We start from the raw sequence: 27,607 nt of genomic DNA, 5'->3' as shown, positions 1-27,607 counted from the left end.
TCGGAAAATTTTGAGCATGCTCAAAATTTTCCGACGTATGCCCATACGTGCCGCATACGCGGGCAATAAGTTGTAGGTAAGTTATGCGATCGTTGACACACGTTCACACACGTTACTTGTAAGTTACTCATAAGTCGAAATACGTCGAGATAATGTCTAGCGTACCCAAACTTATTTCTAACCTATGAGTAACGTGCTTTGAACCTATGTGTAACTTATCTCCAACACATATTGACAGATGTAGACGTATTTGACGTGTTCCGAAGACGTGTTAAGCATGCTATCTGGGTAAGTATGAGCGATACCGCACGTGCATATTTGCTAATTAATTAGACTAATCACGCTTCAATACTCAAAATTCACAGAGATTAATGGCGCTGTCACACCTCTGTATGAAAGCCAGCGTATACCGACGTATGAACAATTTGGTGAATATGCTGGCGTACGTCGAATAAGTTATGGGTAAGCTTTGTATAAGTTAAGAGCACGCTGAAGCACGCAGCATGGTATACATCGTAGTACGGCGAGGTCGTCGGAAAATTTTGAGCATGCTCAAAATTTTCCGACGTATGCCAGCGTATGCCCATACGTCCCGCATACGCGGGCCATATAAGTTGTAGGTAAGTTATGCGATCGTTGACACACGTTCACACACGTTACTTGTAAGTTACTCATAAGTCGAAATACGTCGAGATAATGTCTAGCGTACCCAAACTTATTTCTAACCTATGAGTAACGTGCTTTGAACCTATGTGTAACTTATCTCCAACACATATTGACGTATGTAGACGTATTTGACGTGTTCCGAACGACCACAGAACTTACTGAACATGTTTCTAACTTACAGCTACCGTATAATGGCGTATTGGCAGCGTTTAGGAGAATTGGTATATAAAAATGGTATTGGCATGTTGATACTGTGATGTCTAGTGCGGTTATGATTTGAATCGTCAAGCGGCAGCCTTTTTATAGGCTATGACACGTGATCGTCGGCGATACGCTGCCACGCGCTATATGCATAAGTTAGACTATCATTGGGCATAAGTTGTGAACGCCGGCAACACGCTAAGTATTTGTTGATATAAGTTATCTATAAGTTATCGAAACGTTCTATATACGTTCCTAATACGTTAAGTATACGTCCAACTCGTTATGAATACGCTATGTATACGCCCAAAATTGAAAAAAACATCGGTAGTTCAGCGTATGCCAGCATTTTAGAGAAATTTTGATACGTCGGCATACGCTGGCTAAATCGTCGAGGTGTGACAGGGCCATAAGGCTGAGACATGTGTCTATAATAGCTAGAATTTATAGAAATGTAACTCAAATCGTTCACGCCACATGATAGTTAGTACATTTTCCTACCGCCGTACCGGTCATAGCATAATACTTAATATTACTTTAGGCCTAATACTAATAGGGCCTAGTGTGCGGCGGGGTATGCAAAATGAAAACGAAACGTACGTCACGAATTCTATTTTTATCCTCCAATATCACAGGTCGGAGCAACTCCTCTGTTCAGACGCAATGTCTTCCTTCCCTTCCCTCCGCGAGATGTGTCCGGTCGAGGAGCCACAGCGTAATAAATGCCAATGGCAAACAATGAAACATTACTTCGTAAAGCTAAAGAGTAAAGCCTAAAGGGTGCAAATCCACTTTAGGCACCTTAAAAAGCCCTTAGGTATCACGAAGTGATGGACAGATTTCTGTCTATCATCAATTACTGATGTACATATGATACTTTCCGTATATCAAGGAATGATGCAAAAACCCTAACCCTAACCCTATAACACACTTCGTGATACCTAAGGTTATTTTCCTCCAGCGGCAGTTAATGAACGCGGGCTATAGACTATATAGTACTACTACTAGTACTAGTACTACTACTACTAGTACTAGAGCTAGCCTACGAGGCTACGTACGTTACGTAGGCTGTCGGCTGTCAAGCAGAAGTTATTAATAATAATATTATTAGCTAGGCCTAGTCTTTGTCTAACACGCTAACTTTCACGTTTTATTGGTGATTACTAAGTCTACCGTGAACAATGATGCTGCGTTATCGCCAAGTTTTATTCCCTTCTCATCCACAAACAGTAGTCACTCCAAGTAATATTAATAATAAACTCACATATCTGATTTCCAAAACAAACAAATGCCATTCGAAAATTGCCAAAACAATTGTTGCACCCATAATGCTGCTGATTACCACGAACAAGATACCATTCTTTAATTTAAAAGATTAGCAATAGGTGGCAGTATAGTAGAGTATGGCTGCCGCCATTGATAACATGAGTTCACAAGTCAAGAAAGTAACAGAGAAGCGAAAACTAAATGAAGAAACTGACAAAGATCCAGGGTTTTTTGTAAATAGCTATTTGATATTGTGTAATTTGTTTTCAATAGTTTAATATTTGTTATTGGTTCTATATAACGTTAATTGAGAGCTACATCATTACGTCATTAGTTCTGTCAGTGTCCGTCAGTCAGCGTGAGTGTCATTCCTAGTCCTGGACCTGGAATTCTCGGTTCAAGGATAGAGATGATGTCCAGGATGGTGATTGGATAGGATGATTTTATTACTGGACATGCTCTCTATCCTTCGGGAGCTTCTTATGGAGCGCCTTCGTGGCCCAGTGGTCAGGCTACGTATACACTAATAGTAATACTATACTGTCCACTGAAGGCTGTGACTGTGAGTTCAAACCCCGGTCGGGGCAGTGAATTTTCTCAAGGTGTAAAAACCTGGAGCCCGTTGTCAGAAACAAAATTAGTCTTAACATTAGTTTTAACACTAACATTTTGTCATAGACCATCGACAGCGCTTTGTTTCGTATTGTTATGAGGAAATCTGCTGCGATTTTTCATTCAGGTAACTTCGCAGCGTTTCTGACGACGGTCTAAGAGAAAAAGTTAATGTTAAGACTAATTTTGTTTCTCACAATAGGCCCCTGGCTCTCAACATTGGAGACTGTGAATCTCCCGTGGCTCGGATGATCACGTAAAATGGCGGTCCCGTCTCCAGTAATACTAAGGCCATTGGGGACGTAAAAGAACCACCGAGGGGCGCAAAAAACTGGCTGTGCAGGGTTTCTTCTGAGGGAAAATTAGACAACGGCGGTAATGGCCAGTTTGGGGAAAAACGCGCATGATGGATTCAAAGGTGTGCAGTAGGCATGAATGTGGATTTTGCAGGCAGACATGGGGGAGAGAGGTAGAGGGGGTTCTGATGGTCTCCCCCAGCAAAATTTTGAAAATTGGAATATCTAAGACTGTATTTGGTGCACCTCGAAAATAAAATTTCACCTTATAGTTTAAATCTTATTCTGTTAGCAGACCTACCAAGTCTCATGCTGCACATTTCGCGGGAGACTCACGCATCTGGACCCCTTCTCCCGCACTCCCGCATGCCCTACGCATTCTCACGCATTCATACAAAAGAAAAAAAGAAGAAAAAAAGCAGCCCGCGACACCCCTGTTACCCACGTCCGTGGCTGTGCACATCGTGGCTCGTGCTTGCTGGCTGGGGCGGCATTGATTGAAGTAAGGGGGGGGGTGAATGCACTGATTGTTACAGTCACTTGGGTATGCTTATTGCTGTATATGTAGGGTTGCCCCCCGCGCTGATATGAGGGAGCGACAGGAAAACTCCCGGAATCGAGGGAAAAGCTGCAATCAGGAATGACACAGGAGTGTGCCGGCACGCAAAAAGAAACGTTGCTGTGAATTTCATTACGATTTTCCATGTATATAGTCAGAAGCACGTGATGATCTATTTATTTTTGGATTGACACTATTTTGACAACGGCAGGTAAATACAGGAACATTTTCACAACGGCGTTGTTAAATTTGACAACGGCGGTGTGCTGCAGTGCCTCATATGTAGAAGAAACCCTGGCTGTGACCACCCTCATTGCCATTCGGCTGAAAGGCTAACTACCTGGCTTTACCCAAGCTAGGTCACACCCCATAGCTAGCTATAGCCCTGGACGTTTATTCCTTACGGAATGTCTCTGCGTTATTATCCACGTAACCGTGGGCTACACAGTAAACTATCCAGATCCAGATCCTTGAGACAAATTCTCTCCATTCTTCTACTTCTACTTTTATTCTGGACAGTCCGTGAGGAATAACGTCCAGGGAGGAATGTTTTCAAGTTAATCACAATTTTAGTTTTTAAGCAGTATAGCAGAAGTTGCTGATATTGTACCATTGGCATTGCATGATGCTGCAAATGTGATAATTATTAACCATGATAATGTAATGATATTGTACTGTTGCATGCTGGCATTGCTGCAAATGTTGCTGATATTGTACCATTGTATGCTGCAAATTTTGCGGTTGCTCCTGCAATGATACTGCCACACAAATTTTCTGCAGTCAAGACATGATGCCATACTTATAGTAGGTATCACAGTGATATTTTTAAAGTGCACTAAATTTTTAAACTTTGTGGATTTTATTATAAAGCTCTTGAAAAGAAACATTTTGATACCTCATTTGTCAAATTTGAATGTATACTTTTTGAGATATGCTTATTTAAAAGTAATGGGAAAGGTCGATTTTGTTTAAATTAACGCATAAGTGATAATCAGTAATATTTGCACAGTCATATCTCAGAAATGCACCCTTCAGTGACATTGAACTGATGTCATCTTAAACTACCTATGGCATACAACTCTCCTATTGTTTTCAGGTTGTGCAAAATTTTTATTTGTTTTAATGATTTTTTGAAAACCCTTATAAAGCATATTTTGCCATGTGTAACAATGCACATTTTTACTAGTTGCGCGCAAGTTCTCAATGCATTTTCAAATCCACATAAATTCAAAACCGTACGGTACACAGAAGTATTTGGAGACCAAGCAATAGGTATCAAGTTTAAAAGACTGTGAATATGGACCATGACAAATGTCCACTAATTTTTTAAACTGTATCCAAACATAGCCCCGCAACGCACCGCGCGCGCGCTGCAACATAGCGCGCGCTGTGGCTCTAAACTGCCGCGCAAGTGCATTTTTAACAAACAAAAATGCACGCCATTCATCAAGGATAAAATGTAATTTTCATATTTCTCATTACATCAATTTTGAAATACATGTTTACTAGTCTAGATAACTATTCAGTTGTTTCGTCATAAATTGTTTAAATTCAAAGACCTCAGTGAGTACAGTGAGTACTACACCAGCTGTACGCTGCTGTAGATCGACTAGCAACACATAAACAAAACATAAACACCGACTCGCAGCTCGCCAGTGTGGACCGGCAAGATCGATAAGAAAGATACAGCGCTGATTATTTCGTCTTCTAGTTCTATTTTTCCCAAACTGCAAAATATCATTAAAACAATAAAATACGACCGTAGAGGATATATAGTAACTAATTTCGTGAAAGAAGTGATTAGTTTCGACGCTCGACTCGCTTGATCAGTTGCCGGCAAAGACGTTACCTTCTTTGCTGCGCGCATGATTGTAACGCGCTGTGTTGATGCTTCGTTCGTATACCTTATATTCAGCCGCTATGCGCTGCCACGCCATCTCACAGTGAATATTGGCTCATTGCTTATCGGGTTCTTCGTTAAATTCTCTCCATTTTGATATGAAAATCACGAAAAATAGTTCGACGTTTCGATGAAAATTACCCGATTAAAATCCTTAACCGTAATTTTAGAGGAATATTTTATTACCTACCCCAACATATTTCACATGAAATTAAAGCTAAAACCCTGCTCTGTGTGACTGTTATGTTTTCTAAATGATTACTACATCGGCGTAAAAGCGCCTGGGACTAGAGCTATCCCCTTGCAACGATGGCTTTTCACAATGGCTGGCGAAAGACGTAATATATGCCCAGCTAGCAGAGTGTTCAGGGTCTAATACCTCTGTGAGTGAATGGTATATTTTAATGAAAATATCATAAAGCAAGAGTCTATACATTCAGCTTTCAAATGGTATATAATTTTCCCATTAAAATAATAATCTTGGTGCGAATTTCGCCTGTTGAAAGGGAAGCTTTTTCTCACTTGTGGTGCAGCAGGAACCGCAATAATGTGCTTTACTGTGATACCTACTTATACTACAGTATAGCATATATACATATGCCTATGCATGCCTTAGTTAGCCTAGTCTAGTTAATCTAAGCTAAATCTTAGGTTAACTTAGGGCATTTTCAATGGGCAATTAATTACCACATTAAAAAAAACGTCATTTAAATTTTGACCAAGAATACTCCATATGGCATGTAATGTTTTTGTACACTAAAATGCCAATTTATGACTGTACGTGTTAAAAGTGAGGATTTCTCATATTTTTACCAACCGTTTTCATAATATCTTAACCGTTCTCATACTCGCATAACACCAAATGCATGTAGTAAGGCTAACATGTCATAGAACACTCGCACAACATTGTCTCCACCAATATGTGCACCGATCTGCATTTCAAATTAGATTGTTTACACATGTCAACAAACCTAGCACATGATTTTTACTCTTGTGAGACCATTCTCTAAATATTTGCGTCACCTAACTACGTGCGCTAGTTTTGTGGGATGGTTTCATGGCTGTTCATTTGTTGTTTTATACTATAGTCTATAACACCACAAATTTGTGGTGATTGTTGTGCCGTAGAAAAAGTCCGCTAGTAGGTGAGACCCAATTTGTCCACACTTATGCAGTTTTCCAATTTATTCATGACATAGTCGGTTTAAAGTCCATAAATATTGTTGGGTAGTAGTAATGGCTCATGATTGTAAAATACTCATAGTAAATCTCACAGGATAAAATTATATGTAACCACATTGCCACCACATTGTAGGACAATTTTTAATTTTCAAGCAGAATCTGCCTAATCTAATGTTACATTGTAAGTTACATGGCCATGCTGTGTATCAGTAGCGAGTATGAACTCGTGATTCGATGTTGATGCATGATCAAATGAATGTGTCTCATCCAACAATACTTGGAAATTTTATTTACAAGCTGACAGCTGTACATTAGTTCCATTCCTTGAGAGGTGACTATGCAAGTTTTACAAAGATACCATTTAAAAAAAACATGAAACTTTCGGGTAAAAAGAACATTGTCTGAGGTTAATTTCATTAGAAAAATTAGTGAAGATGAAAATAGTTTTAACATGTCACTGAGCAATGGCACTGTGTTAAGTTGATTGTGAGATCAGACAACCACCATCGGGGTGGTACACAAGGCTTTTGGGTTTTGGGATATCTGGGCTAAGCACCACAAGGAAGGGTTTCCTAGACTTTATGTGAGAGCGGAGCCTCTAAAATTGAACTGATGCTACTCATTACTGTTATTTGTAAGAGGGTGTTGTTCCAGCACAGTATCACAAAACAGAACCAGTCTCGCCTATGTTATAAGTGGCTGACTTTTAAAAACAAGGCATGTCTACTATGCCAGAAATGAATTTTGATAACTGCTTAAAAAGCTGACATTCTTGGAAAAATAAAATGACCATTTCATTTTTTTTTAATGGCCAATGAGTTTTGTCCATAGCCTATATTCAATCTCATTGCCCCATTTATTTCAGCCAGAATTGTGCCAATGTTCCATAGCCTCTTTCCCTTCTTAAAACCTGACCATTTTGATCCCTCTCCCTTTGAGTCTTGGGCCACAATTAAAAAAATCTTTAGATTTTTGCCTTCACTCGACCCAGGCTGAAAGTTTTTTGAGGGGGGTCTTTTTACAAATTCAGCATGGTGTCTACATGCTCGGGTGTGCTTGTGTAGAGATACCTTTTATGTTGAATGTTTGTTTTGCTTGGTACATATAATGTATTGCCTACAGATTTATATAATGTACAGTGATACAATTTGTAAAAAAAAAAGGAATGGGAAAGCTCAATAAATTTTTTTGAGACGGTCCCTTTTTGGCAGGTCGGTCGGGTGAGGGCAAATAAACAATATTTTTATTATGGCCTTTGTACTGCTGTCCGAATATGGTTTATGGTTTCCAGTCATGGTAGGTATCATCTTTTTTTTTAATAGGATGAGCAGTATAATATGAAAAATGATGCCAATGACCTATCTGATACCAGCGACTCTGAAGAAAGCATCTTTTCTGAACTTGACGACATTGAAGGTGAGGAGAGTGATTCAGGAAAGAGTGTCTCCACAGATGAGAGTTCTCTGGAAAACTCAGAGGAGAACAGTAAGGATGATGATGCCGAAGAGGAAGATCTTAGAAAAGAAGAAATGAAAAAGGACAACACTACGGTGTGTGATGCATGAGCTGCACATAAAATATTATCATACTTTTATTAAGTTATCAGTTATGTTATGCATTTATTTTTATCACAGAGATTAATTAGGTAGATCTTTGCTATTTCAGACATGAATTATATATCTTTTATGTTATAAAAATGAAGCCAACTGTATTTCATATTGCTTTATTTGTGATGTGTTAAAGCATTCTGCCATTTAATAGTACTATTAATCCTACTTTTTTGCATTGTTTTTAAGCTTTTTTTTACTAATGCTAAGTATATATATGATGAGGTAAGAGATGTGGTAATATTGGCGTGATTATTTTAGATTGTTACTAATGTCGGCTCGTGGTTGGATAGCAAGAACATGCCTGAAGTAGATGAATATGAAGAAGACTCTTCAGATGAAGAGGTGTGTGGACTATATTTGTAGATATACGAGAATCTATAAGTGTTGTCAATATAGAAAACATGGTTCATCTAGTCAACTAATCTTGCAATATCTTTGGTAACTTTCAAACGTTAGTGTCAGTGTCACAGACTATTGCAACACCACAATGTATCACAATCTTCTATTGTAGCCAATGCTTATAAATGAATGGTTAATGGACATTTCAGCAATGCATTTCTAAATGGTTCCTCTATTCATAATAACTCCATAGCTTCCTGTTATAAAGATGTGGTTGTGAAAGAGAAGAAGAGGAATTGTAATTTGTAACTGAAGAAAAGAACTAAGGTAAGAATGTGTATTTGTTGTCAATGAGCCTATGTACGCACACTATTCTAGGATATCCGTAACACAGTCGGTAACATCCCACTGGAGTGGTACAATGACTATCCGCACATAGGCTATGACTGGAGAGGAAGGAAGATTGTGAAGCCAGCAACAGGCGATGAGCTCGATAAATTTCTCGACAAAATGGATAATCCAGATTATTGGTGAGGATTCTCTGTTATGTGCCAATTTACATTTTTATGAAATGTAGTGGATTGTATGTAAACCAACTATTTTATCTTCACAGTATATGCTTTTCCAAAATTACAATTCATCCAACCCACTTACTTCTCTGCCAGTATTGGCATGGTGTCCAACTAACATGTTAAAACTTCAAGGGAAAGTTGAAAACACTGTTTTCCAAAGTAGCTGTTTGCTATGATGTGTTATAAAACATTGCTAAATGTGAGAAGTCGAAATGTGAAATTGGCCTATTGACATTTATATTATGATACATAAAAATTTGCACCTGATACAAATGTACTTTTGGAAAAGTATAGGAAAATGCTATGACTAATGTTAGATTGTAATTGTAAATTTGTAGGCGCACTGTAAAGGACAGGCAAACTGGCCAAAGTGTGATATTATCTGACCAGGATCTAGATATTGTCCAGCAAATACAAGCAGGAAAGTATCCAGATGTGTCATATAATCCTTATGAGGTAAATATAATATGATGCCATAGTGAAGATATAGTTATTAAGCAGTGTAGAAGCTATCCAGAGAGACCGGGTACAAGATGGCATTGCGCAAAAGATGCGTTGTTCCCCGACCGCGAGCGCGGTTAAGCCGTGCACTTCTGCGGGACTGGGCGCACGCGACCGCGGGGTGTTGTATGTATAGGGAAGCCTATTTGCTACCCGTGATCGTATGAGTGGTTACGCGTGAGTGTGTGTAGTACACCCTTGCTAGCGTCTATGTGAGTGCAGATAATAATAGACTATAACGAACAGTATGAACGTATTCAGGAATCTCTTTAATAGAACATACTTAACTATGCATCCGCCCATAACGTGGCGAATGCGTACAGTCGAGGTACAAGAGTAACATGACCTAACTTACGAAGTTAAGGCTGTGAGGTAGCTGTCTCAAACCAATATCGTCTATGTCTGTAAGTTGTATATCACTATCGCTCTGTGTCTCCGATCTCCTCTCTCTAGTCGAACACGCGGTTATATACTCTCATAGGTAGACACGCCTACCTATTGTTTATGGTCAGTCCGTACTACCCTACTGTCTACAATTGGCTAATTCTATCCTGTCTATTCCCGCTTTACAACTTTACACAGCTGGCCATGTATGCCAAACCAGAACAATAGGTTATTCCTAGATATTTACTTATCCGTCTATCGACGGTATTACATATGTAGCATCTTGCGCTGCCCGCTATACGAATTCGCGCACCGAAAGAGGGCGGGCGCGCGAATCCGTATAGCGGGAAGCGTAACATCGCGCAGTTTTCGTCAGACGTACACCGGCTTGATTACAGCGGCCTTGGGGGGAGGGGCAGCAGGGGCTGCAGCAGGGGCCAGTATACGTAGGATTAGCTACATGTAAATACTGGCACGGCCACGCCAGCACGTGCTCGCACGACGTGCCGTCGTCACGGGCAGCGCGGGGTCACGAGGTTGGTAAAAACATGCCACGTACGCAGCCAGGGGCGCCGCGGCGGCGGCAGTTTTGGAGGTAGCATCTAGACCGCGCCAGCCCACGTGGAGCGCCGTACGCATCTTCGTTAAAACTTCTGTGATAGACGTGACGCTATATTCGGCAGTAGCCCACGTCATCGCGTAGCGGCGAATGAGCGAGCGCGTGGTCGCTGAGTGACAGCATTTCTTAGGGTTTCTTGTAGGAGCTACTACGTGTTACCCGTAAGGCGCGCCACTGCCAAAAATTAATATGGGCCGTTTGGAGATGGCCTTTAGCCGTCGATGCCGAAATGTCGGTTGGATTGCGCCCAGTTTTCGCGGAATTCGGTTTTAGACCCCTGTCTCAGATATCTATCTAAGTGGACAAAAAGGGGGTGGCGTATTCGCTGGGGGGGCACGGCTTAGCCGTGCGCTGTGCGCTGCACGCAACTACCGGGGCCGCATGTTCGTCTAGGGCTTTATTGTTTAGTTGCTTAACTTCTTAAATAGGTTAACATTCCTTATGTCATGTCTATATTTAAATGTGGGTGTTTCAGATGGTAACATAAAATAATATTTTATTATCAAATTCTATAATTTGGTAAATTAGTGTTCAGTTAATTTATAATTATTTGTGTGGCATGGCAGTGTGGTAAATTACCACAAAGCCAATCTTTAAAAGAGATTACTGTCGTCACGCCGTGCGTGAGTAAAATGCAGTGCATGTTATCGTCTGAAAATGTAAATATCATTGTAAAACATTTTTTCCCAGACGTGGCCGCATGAGCTGTGTCTTATTATAGCATGTTTACTTTCTAGCCATGGGTGGATTTTTTCTCCCACGACACGATGGTTCATCCTGTAACCAGGCAACCTGAGCACAAGCGCAGTTTCATCCCATCGAAGATAGAAAAAGAAAAGGTGAGAAGCTTGAATATGAAGCATTGAGGAACGTAGTTGTATTTTATTAGCTCATCTGACATAGTCAGAGGCAGCTTGTAGAATCGCATGAGCGTGCGTGCGTGCGTGCGTATTCGAAAGTCGGGACGTGGGGGGGTAATCCGAAAACGAGTTGGGATGTCGAAGCTGGGGGTCAAAGGTCAAAGGTCAAGAGGTGTAAAAGAGTGGGGAACATTTCCTCCTTAACTTAAGGTATAGGGAGGAAATGCAGAATTGCGGCACAAATCTAAACGGCTCAACCTAGGCTTGTGATAGTCGGTGTATAGCATAACGGTAGGAAAAGCCATCACTGTGCCGAAATTGGAGGTCACAGGTCAAAGGTCAATGGGGCACAGGGCAGATTTTATACATTTTGTAACGGACAGAGTGAAAAACATTTTTGTTTCAGCGCTGACCTACCATTTTTATCACTTTATTGAAAGGACCATGAAATGTGCTTTCCACTGACGTGCGAAGAGTAAGTGTCTGATAACCTTTTGACCCTCAAGAGGAGGGTTAAACATGGATTCCTGAACTGTCTCAATGATGTCACAGTGTTCTCATATTCAATGGCATATCCATAATCTGGAAAGCCAATATGTCTGGATAGGCCAACGGCTACAGCACAGGATTACGGCTCAAAGGTCCTTGGATCGAATCCCATCAGATTTTTTATTATTTACCTGTTTTCTGTATTTTTCTATCTTTATCCATTTAACTATTTCTTTCCAATTAAGGCAAATATTTACATTATTTATTTACAACAATTTCATAACAACAAATAATTTTTACAAGATTTAAATTTTTAAATTTTTTTAATAGGGTTAGGGTTAGGGTCACAATGCACCATAAAACAGGAGTTTGAGGCACGCGATTTGTATCAACCAATGGGATTTGAGAGGTATGCAGAATGCAGAAGGTTGCTGAAATGATGTGTACGCAACTGCGTATCTGCATATCTGCGACTAACAAAGGTCTCACTACGCACGACTTAAATATTACGTTTATAATTCTAGCAACACAACCTCAGATGAGCCCAAACACTCTGCGGCTCTAGTATTTGGTTTAAGATATGCTTTTGGCATGGTGCTTGGTAGCTCTAGTACTATAGCCTGCGTACAGTGGCAACTGTATGCTGGCTATACTACTAGAGCTAGGTGCTTGGTAAATACCATAGAAAATATAAGATTGACTGGCATTTAAAGGGATCCTTTACTCTAGGTTCTAGGGTTATTTTCAGTTAATTTAGGTTAAAATTACGCTACATAAAAAGTTTCATGGTTCAATCACCATTAGAAATATTTTTTTAATGTTTTAAATCTAACGACTACAGTTTGATGACAACGACGGTGGCGCCACTCAAAGCGCACGATCTGAAAAGTTGCGCAAAACGACTTTTCAGCCAAGGGCTACAGACCGAGGGTGTTTCTTATTTATTAATTTAAAGGCAAAAGGATTGTAATATCTTATAAATGACATATAGTTTCAGTTATAGTATGGATAAATTTGTCCTAAAATGAACATGGTTCGGTTAAATACCATTTAGGTATAAATATAATTGCACCTTTGTGATTAGCCCTCGGTCTGTAACGTGCAAAATATATTGGGAAATGCGCAACTTTTTTAGGGTGGCAGAATGGCGCCGTTCAAATTTCGTAGCGTTGATGTATAATTAATTATAACAATTAAATTAGGTATCTGGTAACAAGTATGTGTGGGTATAGACGATTTGTTATACAGTAAGTACAGTTGTATGCAGTAAAATCCTAGAGTCTAGTATCCCTTTAAATAAGAGTAGTGTGGATATTCATATGAACAAAACGTTTCCAAGCAACGGCATCTAACTTTACACTGTAAAAGAATAGTTTTTTGCACATTTCTCAAACAGGTTAGCAAAATACTGCATGCTATAAAAATGGGATGGATCAAGCCACGCGTGCCTAAGGATGAAACTGCAAAATTCTACGACCTGTGGAAGGATGGTGAATCGTCGCAGACAGCAGCCATGGAGCGCCGACTCAAGCATCACATTCCTGCACCGAAGCTTATGTTGCCTGGTCACGAGGAGAGCTATAACCCACCACCAGAGTACCTGCTTACACCTGATGAGGTAAGCATTATTCCTGTGGGGCTACTCACTAAAACCGGGAGAGATGGGCAAGTTTAAAAGTTATTATTGAAATGAGTATGTGTTACAGAAGAAACATTTCATTGCTGTTAGCTGTACATTACTCCTTTTAGCAGACTGTGAATTTACGTTTAGCTGTGTCATTCCAAAAGCGGTTTGCAAGCACAATTCATGCTCTCTGCCTTGGGATGTTTTGTGAAAAATCTAGTAAGACAGGCTGTTATTTACTCAATCAAGTCTGAAATATTATAATAGCATCAATTAAAATTGACACATATCTTGGTAGTTTAGAGTTATAAATATATTCTGTTTATGTGTTTATAATTCTGCCATCGTAAGGTTAATTTTAATTTCTATGTATAAGGATTATGACCACCAGCTTTAGATAGGTATGTATCCTTTGTAAGCAGTGCATTATGACCAACGTATTTTGAGGTGCATGGTGGCAATGGGAAACGTTTTCCATGAGAACAGGTAGAGGCATGGGAAAACCAGGAGCCGGAAACAAGAAAGATCAACTTCATTCCGAAGAAGTATCCACATCTAAGATCAGTGCCGGCTTATACACGATTCATCAATGACCGCTTTGAACGATGCCTAGATCTTTATCTTTGTCCCCGTCAGCGCAAGATGAGGGTATGATTTAGAAAAATAGATATATAGAAATAATTCAGAAGGTTGTGAATTTTCGAAGGCTTTTTAAATGTACCTTTTTGTGTATACTGTATACAACAAATTCCATATTAAACTACTTTTTATATTTTTTCAGGTTCATGTCAGGCCAGAAGACTTGATACCCAAGCTGCCAAAGCCAAGAGATTTGCAGCCATTTCCTACAATATGTTCCATTGTAAGTAACATCATCCATAGTTAACAATGATTTAAGTTAAGTAGTGAGTGCAAACACGCAAAAAAGCATTAAATGTGTATACCATGCATTTACCTGATTCTCTAATTAAACTTAAGATTAAGTAGTCAATTTTGCACCCATGTTCATTTGACATAGATCTGTATTAATTAAATAGCTTAGCATCTTCACACACTCCCTTCAGTTTGAATGGGGCAACTTTCTGGTTATTGCTAAATTTCTACTGGTATAAGTTGTTCTTAAAGACAGGTGAAACTTAATTCCCATGTGGAATTAAGAATGATCCATTTCTGATGTTTTTCAGTTAGGATGTAGTTCTATAGCATAAACAATTTATTCAATTATTTATTTTACATCTTTCATCCATAAGGTGTACATTGGCCATGAGGACTTTGTACGGTGTATCAGTGTGGAACCAACAGGGCAATTCTTTGCATCAGGTAGGTAGTTGAAGGATTTCTGTTACAGGGAAAAAAACGGTTGGGTATCGGTTGCCATAGAAAAATTATTGAATTTTTTTAATTTATGTATAAAAATACGGTGATTAGCAGTTGCATAGTTTAATTGGAGTTTGTTGGTACTATTATTTTTATTGGCGTGTTTAAGGTTCAGATGACCGTACTATACGGATATGGGAAGTTGCTACTGGTCGATGCCTAAAAACTCTACAGGTGGAAGGAACGGTGAAGGATATTTCGTGGTGTCCAAACTCAAATTTGTGCCTGGTAGCTGCGGCAATGTAAGAAGTATTAGTTATTAATTGAACAAATTGTATAAAGCCGGCCATCTGTTATAGTTCATTTCATGAAATAGTCATCGTATAAACCACTTTATTCTGGGTCATACAGTTCGTTAAGTTAATTTACCTAAACCATGGTTCCTAAAAATAGATAGGTTGCTGGTGATAATTTTTCCTGTTCTGTCTGTGACTGTGTATTAATGATGGATTTGTTTTGCTGGTAAAGCAATTCGACGGTAGTGTTGTTGAATCCTGGTACAGGAGACAAACTTTTAGCTAATGGCACTGATGCTACCCTGAAAAACTCACTGACTGAAGGGGAAACAAAAGGTGTGTATATCCAGTTTTACATTATGTCATGATGACATTCTCAGGGCATGAAATTAGCCAAAATGTGAACAGGCCCACCCAAAATTTTAAACAGGCCCTTAAGCCTAGGACACACTGTGCGATTTTCAATGCTGGCCGCTTGCGATCGATAAATTTGGTGCCGGGTCCGCGCGGTGTGTCCGGTCTCACGGCAGCGTATTTCGCTCGCGATCCCATATGCCCAGCTGATCGCTCGCATTCAACATGTTGAATATTTCCGCCCGGTTTTTCATCGCTTGCATACAAATACACCAGCGCGCCCAACAATGAACAATCGCGTTCGAACGCGATTGTTTTTAGCAGCGAATCAAGTGTAGCAACGAAAGCTAGGAAACCCGTTGGAGTGATTGGACACCGGACAGTGTGTGCAACTGTACGCGCAACTCGTACGGCGTTCTAAAATCGTGAGCGAAAATATACGCTGCCGGGCAGCGTATAGAATCGCTAGTGTGTCCTAGGCTTTAGACAAAATGAACAGGCACTTAATTTTGTTTAATCTATTCCATTATTTATAGTATTAGCTTTGTGTTTATTAGTCATACTCGTAGTATTTCAGTATTTCATTGCTATCAATGGAGTTCTACTTGTTTGACAGGAATTGCTGGAACATGATTTACTTCTTAGTAGTTACTAAGTAAAAACTAGTCAGGAAATTGGTAAATATTGTTGATATAAAGTCAAGATAGGCAAAATTTTGAATAGGCCAAGTAGACTGATTATATGGGGGGTTGACCCGGCCGTTTAGGGGGGTGAACCGGTGGCCGCCGGCAAAATAGCGCTAATTTCGTGCGTTGCATTTTTAGTCAGGCTGATAGAGTTATAATCTTGACAGTTACTGCTTTTTGTGTGACATTGTCACGTTTGCTGTTTACTGTTGGAAAGCGATAATCTTGCACTACTGTTACTGCACACTCTTAATGTATGGAGAATATTGTTTTCATATAATTTTATTATTGGTGGCTTCCTTTAGATTCTGGAGCAGTGGTTTGGAAAGAGGTACCAGCTGAAAAGTATGACACAGGATTCAGATTGACATTGGAGTTCAAAAAGGTGCATAAGTAATTCTTTAGGTTTGCTTATTGCATGCTATTGCATTATCCCATAAAATTGTGATTTTGGTCCCATTTTTCACTACTGTGTCATAGTACCTTATGGGCATCAAATTGGCTAAATTTAAGATGAATGATTGAAAAAAGAATTTGTTGTGCATAACTAGTTGTAGGCTGATGTAGTTGTCAAATTATAGATAATAAAATTTATTATACTTGCAGGTAAAATTATTTGTGACAACTTTAATGTTCTCTTGTATTCAGTGTTCATTGTATACATGTATGTGTGTGAAATAAACAGCTGTTGCAATTGCAGGAGGTGAGTAAGGTGACCTGGCACAGCAAGGGTGACTATTTTGCGACAGTGGAGCCACAGGCAGGTGACGGCTCAGTAATGCTACATCAGCTGTCTCGTAGACGGTCTCAGGTAAGCACCTACATTTACAGCAGCAATCAGGTTGTCCAACCTGACATACATGTGCTCTGCGTTAGGGTGAACTTTAGCTGAAAAAAAGATATTTAATATAACAAAGGATTCCTCCTTTCATGGTGTGCATGGTGTTCATAGTTCTAATAGTGTTGGCGAGCGGGGGGGGGGGGGGGGTAGTGTTTACATTCTTACAAGATTAAGCTCCACCTATGAGAGATGGAATGCATTATGCATGTTGTTGTAGTAACTTTGATAATTGTTCTGTTCTAGAATCCATTTAGAAAGTCCAAAGGGTTGGTTCAGTCTGTTTTGTTTCATCCTACCAGACCATATCTATTTGTTGCTGTAAGTATGAACAGTAATATACATAATATCATGTGTTTCTATTTGTTTGTGTGTTTTACTAGAATATCATGTTCATTCATCACGTATAGGCGGTCCGAATAATAATAACAACAAACGAATATGATAACCGCTATGAATAGTTGTCAATGATTGTTTGTACTTTTATTGTATTTGTTGTCTTTAGACTCAGAGGTATGTTAGAGTATATAACCTGCTGAAACAGGAGCTCACTAAGAAACTACTGACCAACTGCAAGTGGGTGTCAAGCATTGCCATACATCCTAAAGGTAACTAGCTGCAGTAGTTAACCAACCAACCACAGTTATATAGGACCCCTGAGTCTAATCCTGATTCTGTTATATGTAATAAGATGGGTTCTCTACTGCAGGGAAGTAATGCCCAAACACTGTAACTGAGGAAAAGTGTGGGAGGACTCAGTTTTATCCACATGGAATTAGATCTCACGTTCAAATACAGTTATGTATTTAAAGGGATACTTCCCCCAGAATTTGAGAGTATATTATGATAGTAGATTCATAAATAATAGCATATACCTACAAATTTCTATAATTACTCATTCACGTTTGTCATAAAACAACATTGCATTTCGAAATCTTTATTTTTGGGCGCTGACATGACACCCGCGATCGTGCTGCCACCCTGAAAATGTTGCGCATTTGCCAATTTATTTTGCATGTTACAGACCGAGGGCTAATCACAAAAGTGCAATTATATTTACACCTAAATGCTATTTAACCGAACGATATTCATTTTAGGACAAATTCATCCATATTATAACTGAAACTAAGTGTCGTTTGTAAGATATTGCAATCCGTCTGCTTTTAAATCAATAAATAAGAAACACCCTCGGTCTGTAGCCTGCAGCCAAAATGTTGCTTTGCACAACTTTGTCAGTGGATGCGCTGCCAGTGGTGCCACCGTCGTTGTAAGCAACGATATAGCCGTCAGTTTTAAAACGTTAAAAAAAAATATTTCTAATAAATATTGAACCATAAAACTTTTTAGGTAGCGCAATTTTAACCTATTTTAACTGAAAATATCTGAAGAACCTAGAGTAATGTATCCCTTTAAATGCAGGATTTAACCTGTTTGACTGTATATATACTTGTTTTTGTGTGTGCATTAACTACTGTTACTTGTGTTTGGGTTTCAACAGGTGATAATGTTATCATCGGTAGTTATGACTGCAGGCTGGGGTGGTTTGATCTAGATCTGTCTACCAAACCCTATCAAACTCTAAGGTAAACTTTTTTAACCAAATTATACCTCTATAATTTGCACTTACTCGGATATGTAATATGAATGTTTAATAGAGATTACAAACTTTAACATTTCAAATTTAAATAACTGTAAATGAATCTCCTGGGTAATATTTTGTCATAAGAGTGCAATAGACTCAATAATAGTGATAGACTAAAATGAGGTGATAATAAAACAATTACTCATTGCATCAATCATTGCATTTGTCTTTGTTTATATTTGACCAAGGAATTGTTGTAGCAAGTTTATTGCTTGTATTAAGTCGGATGTTTTTGTAACCATTTGTCACATGGTGCCAAAACGTTACTTTTCTAACATGTTGTTGCCTAATGTCGACTCATAACCCCCATAATTCTGTGTCGGCACATCTCCAGGCACCACAAGAAGGCAATCCGACAAGTTAGCTACCACAAGCGTTACCCGTTGTTTGCGTCTGCGTCGGATGATGGTACAGTCATCGTCTGCCATGGGATGGTCTACGCGTGAGTGTTTTCAATCTCTCTTGCTGCCTGCTTGCTGCCGTCTTCCATTTTACGATTTATTCAATTGCATTACCATTTCACAACCTCTGTCTATGTAATTGACATTTTTACATGATTTCATGGCTCATTGATTTGCAGGTAAATCCTGTGTGTGATAGCGGGAGCTGAACTTCTATTACTGTATCAGTACCGTAGCAAAATGTGTCAACTATAGTGGTGCGATTGTATCAGCATCATCTATACTTTATTACTGTACTACTTTAGTTTACTGCAATTTATTATTTAATACAATGACTACTTACAATGATGCTGATAACAGACACCATTGTAGAATTCATTGGTACAGTGTTGTGCACACTGAAAGGTAAGCAAAAAAATACAGATTTATTTACCTACCCTTGGATAGCTTTTCTGGATATCATACTTAGGATTATATGGTTTTGCTGTTTCAGTGATCTGCTGCAGAATCCCCTGATAGTGCCTGTCAAGATTTTGCGTGGCCACAAGGTTAACAAGGCTTTGGGTGTGCTGGACTGCATGTTCCACCCAACGCAGCCATGGCTCCTCTCCGCTGGTGCTGACCACACGGTCAGACTCTTCACGTGATGACTTGCTGCACTTCGACTGCTGTCCTATACTATTGCCACTGTTTGCCCCAACCATCATGGTGTCATTGCTTCCAAATGGCACTGGTCCACAAAGTAATTATGAATGGGAGGCAACGCTGCCTAGTGCCTACTGTACTGATTCAGTTCACAGACATTCTCATGGATATCAAATCTGTCGTGTACGCCCAGCTCACGTGAACTGGTAAAATTCGGGTATTTTGGCATATAAAGGTTATAGGCATTTTTTAACATGGTAGGGTTTCACAGAGTCATGGATGCAGAGGTATGAAATCAGCCTAGAATTATCATGCCACATATGAGCTAGCTTGATTTTCTATTTACATTTGACATAGGGGATAGATTTGTGAAACACTGGTTTGTGTTTAGTCCTTTTAACTGTCAGTAATCATCATGGCCACTGGATTTATATTTGTAACATGAGCTGAATTTCCAAGCTGGATCGAACAATGTTGTCCAACTGTCGTGCACTGTGCTAAAAAAACACGATTTTTTTGTACAAATCTATATCTTTTGTTGTGCTTTTATCCTCTAGAGGTGTCCACGTTCTGTAATAATTTCTATTCCTATGTCAGCTTATCGGGTAAGGTAATCGCTTCATTGGTGTTAATAAGAATACCATTAAACGTTGTTCTTTGGAGTCTCATCTAGGTGCCTCTCACGTTACAAACGCTTCCACTGCGGTATTCTGCTCCACATTCGAGCAGAATACGTTGAATAGATATAATACATGGTGTAATAACTCCTATTCAGTGAATTCCATTCCGTAATCCTTAATGTTATGTTAGGTTATAACATTGACACGTGCGTCTAATATGTAACTGCGGTTAACCCACAGATGCATAAGCAGCTGTATTGGCAGTTCCTCGTGCGACCGTTAGCGGCCCTTGCATATGAGCTTATTAGATGACCGCATTATGGGTTGACACATCGTTATCCATAGCTGTCACAAAATCTCATTTTTGGTCGGACCGCATTTCATGATGCTTATCTTTATTTACAGGATAGAATAAGAGCAGAATATAGCCCTGCATTCATTTAATCAAATAAGCTTAAGCACACTAACATGGCGGCGTGCTGTTCAAATAGTACAGTTTAGATGATGAAAGATTAGGTGCACTTACATCAATGTGCCAAGTGTGAGCATGGACAAAATATTTAAAGAATACGCTGACACGCACGCACGCACGCACGGACGGACGCACGCACGCACGCAAGCACTCACACGCACACTCACACGCACACTCATACACACAGACGCATATATGCATGCATGCATGCGTATAATATATATATATATATATATATATATATATATATATAAAATATATAGAGGGTCATATATATCGTATATATTCCACAGATATATACACATATATATTGATGAGTGAACTTTTGAGGCATCAACGACTCTTCCTCGAACAATTGGCAAAATGACAAGGCCATGCCAGGCCAGAGTCTGGCACGAAAAGACATTGTCTTGGAACCTCGCTCTATTGGAATATATATGGTATACATGATACCATCTATGTTTTGTTTTTGTTGTGTATCCATCGGTGTCCGGTTTTTTTCATTAATATATAAACATATATATATATTTTTATATGTGTGTGTGTGTGTGTGCGTGCGTGCGTGCGTGCGTGCGTGCGTGCGTGCGTGCGTGCGTGTTTCGCGTCACGTAGGCTACACAGGAAAACCAAGCGGCTGAGCTCACTATGCATGCTCGCTGTTACTGTGAACGCAATATTGCATGAAGGTAACTTGTATGTTCTGCGTGCTCATATACACAAGACGCCGTTATAATAGTGCATAATCCACAGGAATACAGAAGGGAATCTAGTGAATTATGTCTAGTCGAATTCATTTATTTTCTTATAGTGTACAGTGGTCTGGCAAATAGTGAATTAACCGAACGAATTTGTATTCCGATGTCTGTACGAAATCACATTATTACCCGGTATAACTGGTCTCGTTATCTCACACCCAAAGGTTGACTCACAAGCGCGCTGTTAATGTATCGGTGTGTACCTTTATCCTCGAGCTGCATCGCTGATAAGCGTCAAATCTTGCCTATATCGTACGTCAGTCAACTCCGCACTAGCTCGACGTACACCTTCGACGAGTGAACTCTGGTGCAAGATCATTCGCGGCGCCGTGTGCGACAGCGACCAGCTCGGTGCGACGATGCTAGTCTCGGTGCTCCTAGCGTTGGCGACAGCCTACGTCGTTTACAGCTGCTTCTTTGCACGCTCACCGTTGCCGATCGCTGGGAAATATGAACAGCCCGGTAAGTCGTCGACGTGTGTTCACGAATATACGCGCCCGATAAATATGACCCTGTCACCCGCCGATCGGTAGGCGTTTTATCCTGAAGAATACGTACGTCGGAGGGCCTTTAAATTGGCTACGTCACGAATTTTCTATGGTGTATAATTGTAAAAGTTTTGTTGCAATTTTTTACATGAAAAGTAAGTACTAACGGCACTCGATGTATCCTCAAATTCTTTCCTGATAAGATTGTTTTTCAACTGGTTAAAAATACAAAAAATCTGGGCGATTTGATATATTGATTACGACATTAAATGCTTGCTATGGGCTATATGTATAAGTCACAGGTATTTGTTCACATCGATCGGAATAGCAAAATAGGAAGTATGACGCAGCAATTTAACCATAAAAGTGAACAGAATCACTTACATTTTGTGAAAATGTGGACATAATTTTTTTTTTTTTTACGGAGACGTAAACGTAAGACATAAAGTAGGCCTACGATGGAAGATGTACTGCAAACACTGAATGAAATTCCGAATAAAAGACCAGATTCACGGATCAAAACCACGAGCAGCGCGATTTCATATTTCAGTCTTATGACAAAACTTGCTCACGTTGGAAAGCAGCCATAGAAACATGTATTTATGTATCTGGCGCGTGTCTTACTGCTGCTGCTGCTACTGCTGTGATGCACTTGCTCGCCCGCGTACACACAGCGCACCTAATACCGTGGTACACAGCGCGATCGACCGTAGACAGCCAGCTACAAGCACAAACTGCATGCAGCGCCCCCTTTCCACACTCAGGATAATACCTTATATACTTTGGATCAATGGATCATACTCCACGACAGATAGCGCTCTCGCTCTGGCACAATTCTATATCCTGAGTGTGGGAAGGGGGCGCTGCATGCAGTTTGACTTTGGATAGGATTAACCTGTATAATACCAGTCGTCATGTTACGCTTGACTGCGTTCGCTACACTGACCTGCGCTCTGGTGAGTAGGCCCTAGCGGCCGTTACGAGCAGGAGCGGTAATCATTAACGTTAAGATAGGATAGGATATTAGCAGAGTTGATTTATATGCTCTGATATTAGAATTGAGCCAGAGCGAGAGCGCCATCTGTCGTGGAGTTTGCTACAAGCGAAGCTAGTGAGTCACGTGAGCGGATGTTTGCGGGACTGTAGCGCACACCTGTTATTTTGCCTACTCGGATTGAGCTGGACGGTGGACAGTTCGAGCTGGTCGAGTTGGATGGGCACCAGCTGGACAGTTCGTGGACGGACGAGAAATTCAGCAGTTTTATTGTGTCCGTATCTCGAACGACCACCTTCCTACCTCCTACTTCCTACTTTAATACTTTCTTTCTGCATTTGTCCAGCTACTGAACCTGGTGAAAAACACACTTTACCACATACTATAGAGATCTAACGTTTCACCAGGATAGACCGTAAATCGTAAACAAAAACCAGAGTAAAATACTCATGAAATGTAGGTTCTCATTTTCTTACTATTCATACAGAGGTAAGACGGATATGCACAGAATATGCATACAAATACAGCAAAATTAGCACATTTTATGCAGTTTTCATGATTTCACAGTGTCCCTGTCTCGGCTCTCAAACGGGGCATTTTCTCACCGAATGCCGAGGCGCGTAGCGCCTCGCCTATAGCTGCAGAGCCGCGAAGCGCCGAGGCAGCGCGTGCTAAATAAACGAATAACAACAAGAATAAAGTTCTTAATATTCTTAATGAGATTCACGGTCGCTGCAGGACGATGGTACGCTGTCAAGCGTGCAGTCGTATACGTATACTGGTTGATTCGCCGATGGAGACGGCCAGATGATTGCTCTACCCCACGGATGGACAGGCCACGTCTTAGGCCAGAGTTCCCTGCTAGCAAGGACGAGCTTGTACAGCCGTTACAAGATCACCCAGATGTAAGATGCCACAAAAACCACGTTTTACATTACTGATATTAGAAGATATTGTACCTTAATTCGGAGTAAAAAATAGAAATGCTCGTTTATAATCAGTCCAATGGTTTAGATAAAGTGTCGTAAGTATACGTTAGGGTATTACTAGCCCAGTAAATTGTGTAGTGCGGGAATCTACCGGTATCTGCCCGTTATATCGCTCATTGTTTTTTCGCAGGCATTCGACTCCGTGTATATGAATGGCGTGGACAGTCACGGAAACACACTAGTTACCCGCATTATTCGAAGGCCCAACAGAAGGGCTGAGGTAATATTAGATGAAAACATATCAGCCACGTATTGTGTAGGCCTAGTATTGACTACTACGTATGACTTTCCTGCATATATAAGCATTATCGTATAAATGATATCACCTCCTGATTTAATGTTTGAGGACGATTTTCCGTAACAAGTTCTAGGTTAGGCATGTTATTGATGCGCTTCAGGTGTGGTTGATGCTGAAACTAGAAGATGGCCGCTACTTCCACTTCCCCGGCTTTCCCGACACAACAGTGTACAACACTGACGGACAGACGTTTACTGCCGGTGGTCTGCAGTACGAGGTGCTGGAGCCATTATTGAAATGGAGAGTCACATTTAATGGACTTCTCAGGTATCATAATTGATCTGGTAGAAGGGGATCTTTTTGAGCATGAAAGACGTGAAAACGTGTTCGGGCACTTCGAGAAGTGCATTCACATAAAAAGAGTGATTTCTAAAAATTGTAATATATATATATATATATATATATATATATATAACATAATATAACAAATATGTCATTAATATGTTAATAATGTATTTTTGGAATTGTTCGTTTATGAATAGATTATACAGATATTACTCACTGATGAGCGCCATATGCATGCCCATATAAGAAATACGTTTAATGATCAGTTTCAAAATCAGCTGTAAATTTTCACCTGGTGTTTATAGAGAAGGTGAGAGGAATACATGGGATCAAGATGAGGAAGGCGCACTAGTTCATGTGAAGTTTGCGTTCGTGTGAGTGTTATTTTAAGAAGTGCAGTAATATTCTGAGATGTGACAGCCTGGGTAACGTAAACTCGCATCTACGTAATTTGTATCGAACTCGCGATAAAAAAATTCGCTTTTTCGTAATTAAAAAAAAGTGGTTGTTTTACTCAAAAACTGGGATGCTCGATCGCGGCAAATAAAATTCATGTAACAAATACGAAGACAGCTGCATCGTAAACTGTGATGGTTTTAATTATCTATGAATTGCACTCCTGCACACTAATAACCCAATAATATTAGTACTATCAGCTATCCCTCTGCGATAGATCAGCGCAGAATTAATTACACTGCCCTACCTAAACCAGCTCTGCCTAAACCTCCGCCGTGGCACGATCGGAGGGTTTTACGTAGAACGCATCTTTAATTATACAATTGTTGTCAATGGTAAAACCTGATTCACGTTACAGATTTTCGCATTACGAATGTTTTTTCTGGAACGCATTACCTATGTGAAAAGCGGGGTATTAGTAGTATTCACCATAATATAGAATCACTGCCATGAATCTGTCACGCATGTCATATATATATATATATATATATATATATATATGAGAATATGAGAGGAGAGATTGGGGGAGAAGGAGAGATGTAATGTTTAAAGTTTAGTATTCACACCCTGAAATTGTTTGCCATTAAGGTGGACAGCGTACACAGGTAAATTCAGTTATTTTGACGACATCCATCCACTCGTAGTGTCTGACGCAGTTGCCAGCGAACCTTGGACATACGCCTATTTAGAGCAAATTCGCGAATACAGGTAAAAAAATTATGAAAAATTGATAGCAATGTTAACGTTGAAGTAATAATATAGAAATATATGCCTATTTACATATAAGAGCTTCTGTGAAGACATTTACGTTTTCATATATTATATGTACGAAGCTGATTATTCTAAAACGGGCGTAATGTTTCCATGCATTTAGTCTAGCAGAGCGGCAGTACGAGTTGTGGGGGCAGCTGTTGGGAGAGATATCTGTAGCTGGAGAGACAGAGAGAAAGTTTCTATTGAGAGGAGTCAAGGAACATGCGTGGGGAATCCGCGACCTGAACGCTTTGAGTAGATACATAATTAACAGGGGATATTTGGAGGTAAGTGTAAAGGCACGAGGGGACAAGAATGACGAGGAAGAGTGAGATAATGGAAAGCAGAAACAAACGCATATACTGATACAGATGCAGAGATATCTAGAACGATAGAGAGAAATGTAATTTTGAATATTAGAACACCCGTAGATGAGAAATTTGGGGAAAAGCCAGAAGATTTTTTTTTGCTTTTGGTAACTTGTGGCTTGTCAGAAACCGAATACGGAAATACTTTACTTAATACGGTTATCTAACGTTATTGTACCTTTCTGCGAAAATTCTATCAATCACAGCGTAGAATATGTTTATATTCATAATATTAATAATAATTATATTACAGGATGGAACATCGTATTCGATATCCGCTGTGAGCATATCAGGGTTAATGTCCCAGTAAGTCATGCTTCACTTAGTACTCATTTTATTTGAACACGTACGGGTCATACTCGCTTTATGTGGAGATAGACTGCAAAGTTCGGCGCAACTGAGCGAGTGACATCATATCGATTATTTTTCTCTAAAACGATTCAAGCAAATTTTCTATAGAATTTTTTGGGAGAAAATAGATATAGATATATGATATAGACTGATAGATAGATAGCTAGATAGATAAATAAATAGATAGATAAATAGATAGATAGATAAATAGGTAGATAGATAGATAGATAGATAGATAGATCGATCGATCGATCGATAGATAGATAGATAGATAGATAAATAGATAGATAGATAGATAGATAGATACATAGATCGATCGATCGATCGATAGATAGATAGATAGATAGATAGATAGCTAGATAAATAAATAGATAGATAAATAGATAGATAGATAAATAGGTAGATAGATAGATAGATAGATAGATAGATCGATCGATCGATCGATAGATAGATAGATAGATAGATAGATAGATAAATAGATAGATAGATAGATAGATAGATAGATAGATAGATAGATAGATAGATAGATAGATAGATAGATAGATAGATAGATAGATAGATAGATAGATAGATAGATAGATAGATAGATAGATAAATAGATAGATAGATCCTTTTCTCGGTTCTTCAGTTTCTCAGCCAAAAACCTCTCTCTATCGCTCTCTCTCTCTCTAGAATAGATAAATAGATAAATAGATAGATAGGTAGTTAGGAAGATAGATAAATAAATAGATAGATAGATAGATAAATAGATAGATAAATAGATAGATAGATAGATAGATAGATAGATATATAAATAGATAAATAAATAGATAGATAGATAGATAGATAGATAGATAGATAGATAGATAGATAGATAGATAGATAGATAGATAGATAGATAGATAGATAGATAGATAGATAGATAGATAAATAGATAGAT

General features: G+C 39.4%; 3 protein-coding genes across 5 annotated transcripts in view; 2 read left to right on the top strand and 1 right to left on the bottom strand.

Moving 5' to 3' along the window:
- Window positions 1-2,202, bottom strand: part of LOC106806788 — a 10,696-nt gene extending 8,494 nt beyond the window's left edge. For 2 of the 3 annotated variants that reach the window (XM_014808863.1, XM_014808866.1), the window contains exon 1: window positions 2,132-2,202. The gene's annotated coding sequence lies outside the window, so the exon portion shown is untranslated. Of the gene's footprint in view, window positions 1-1,925; window positions 1,942-2,131 lie in introns of those variants that run through there. The other variant, XM_014808864.1, reaches the window with a different exon arrangement.
- Window positions 2,203-2,257: 55 nt separating this feature from the next.
- On the top strand, window positions 2,258-20,388 carry LOC106806790 (ribosome biogenesis protein bop1-A-like). The gene is made up of 19 exons (XM_014808868.1): window positions 2,258-2,366; window positions 8,005-8,232; window positions 8,551-8,634; window positions 9,010-9,161; window positions 9,542-9,659; window positions 11,445-11,546; window positions 13,453-13,674; window positions 14,167-14,328; window positions 14,462-14,542; window positions 14,931-15,000; window positions 15,167-15,299; window positions 15,526-15,629; window positions 16,639-16,718; window positions 17,034-17,144; window positions 17,418-17,492; window positions 17,677-17,779; window positions 18,670-18,754; window positions 19,148-19,255; window positions 19,708-20,388. Exons 1-19 carry the CDS (start codon window positions 2,271-2,273, stop codon window positions 19,859-19,861), a joined length of 2,268 nt encoding a protein of 755 aa, XP_014664354.1. The 5' UTR covers window positions 2,258-2,270; the 3' UTR covers window positions 19,862-20,388.
- A 1,487-nt stretch (window positions 20,389-21,875) lies between these two features.
- Window positions 21,876-26,647, top strand: LOC106806778. The gene is made up of 8 exons (XM_014808847.1): window positions 21,876-22,168; window positions 23,927-24,093; window positions 24,308-24,397; window positions 24,576-24,742; window positions 25,066-25,134; window positions 25,805-25,924; window positions 26,091-26,256; window positions 26,591-26,647. Exons 1-8 carry the CDS (start codon window positions 22,066-22,068, stop codon window positions 26,645-26,647), a joined length of 939 nt encoding a protein of 312 aa, XP_014664333.1. The 5' UTR covers window positions 21,876-22,065.
- Window positions 26,648-27,607: the final 960 nt, after the last annotated feature.

Source organism: Priapulus caudatus, unplaced genomic scaffold (assembly GCF_000485595.1).
Source record: "Priapulus caudatus unplaced genomic scaffold, Priapulus_caudatus-5.0.1 Scaffold179, whole genome shotgun sequence".
In the NCBI taxonomy this organism is placed as follows: domain Eukaryota; kingdom Metazoa; phylum Priapulida; class Priapulimorpha; order Priapulimorphida; family Priapulidae; genus Priapulus; species Priapulus caudatus.
Note: the sequence above shows the minus strand (reverse complement) of the source record. Positions and strands in the feature narration are given on the sequence as shown.

Coding starts and splice junctions, on each gene's coding strand:
- LOC106806790 (XM_014808868.1), top strand. CDS start 2,271: ATGGCTGCCGCCATTGATAACATGAGTTCACAAGTCAAGAAAGTAACA. Junction 17,145..17,417: donor TGTCTCGTAGACGGTCTCAG/GTAAGCACCTAC, acceptor GTTCTGTTCTAG/AATCCATTTAGAAAGTCCAA. Junction 19,256..19,707: donor TGCCATGGGATGGTCTACGC/GTGAGTGTTTTC, acceptor TTGCTGTTTCAG/TGATCTGCTGCAGAATCCCC.
- LOC106806778 (XM_014808847.1), top strand. CDS start 22,066: ATGCTAGTCTCGGTGCTCCTAGCGTTGGCGACAGCCTACGTCGTTTAC. Junction 22,169..23,926: donor TGGGAAATATGAACAGCCCG/GTAAGTCGTCGA, acceptor CGGTCGCTGCAG/GACGATGGTACGCTGTCAAG. Junction 24,743..25,065: donor ACATTTAATGGACTTCTCAG/GTATCATAATTG, acceptor TGGTGTTTATAG/AGAAGGTGAGAGGAATACAT.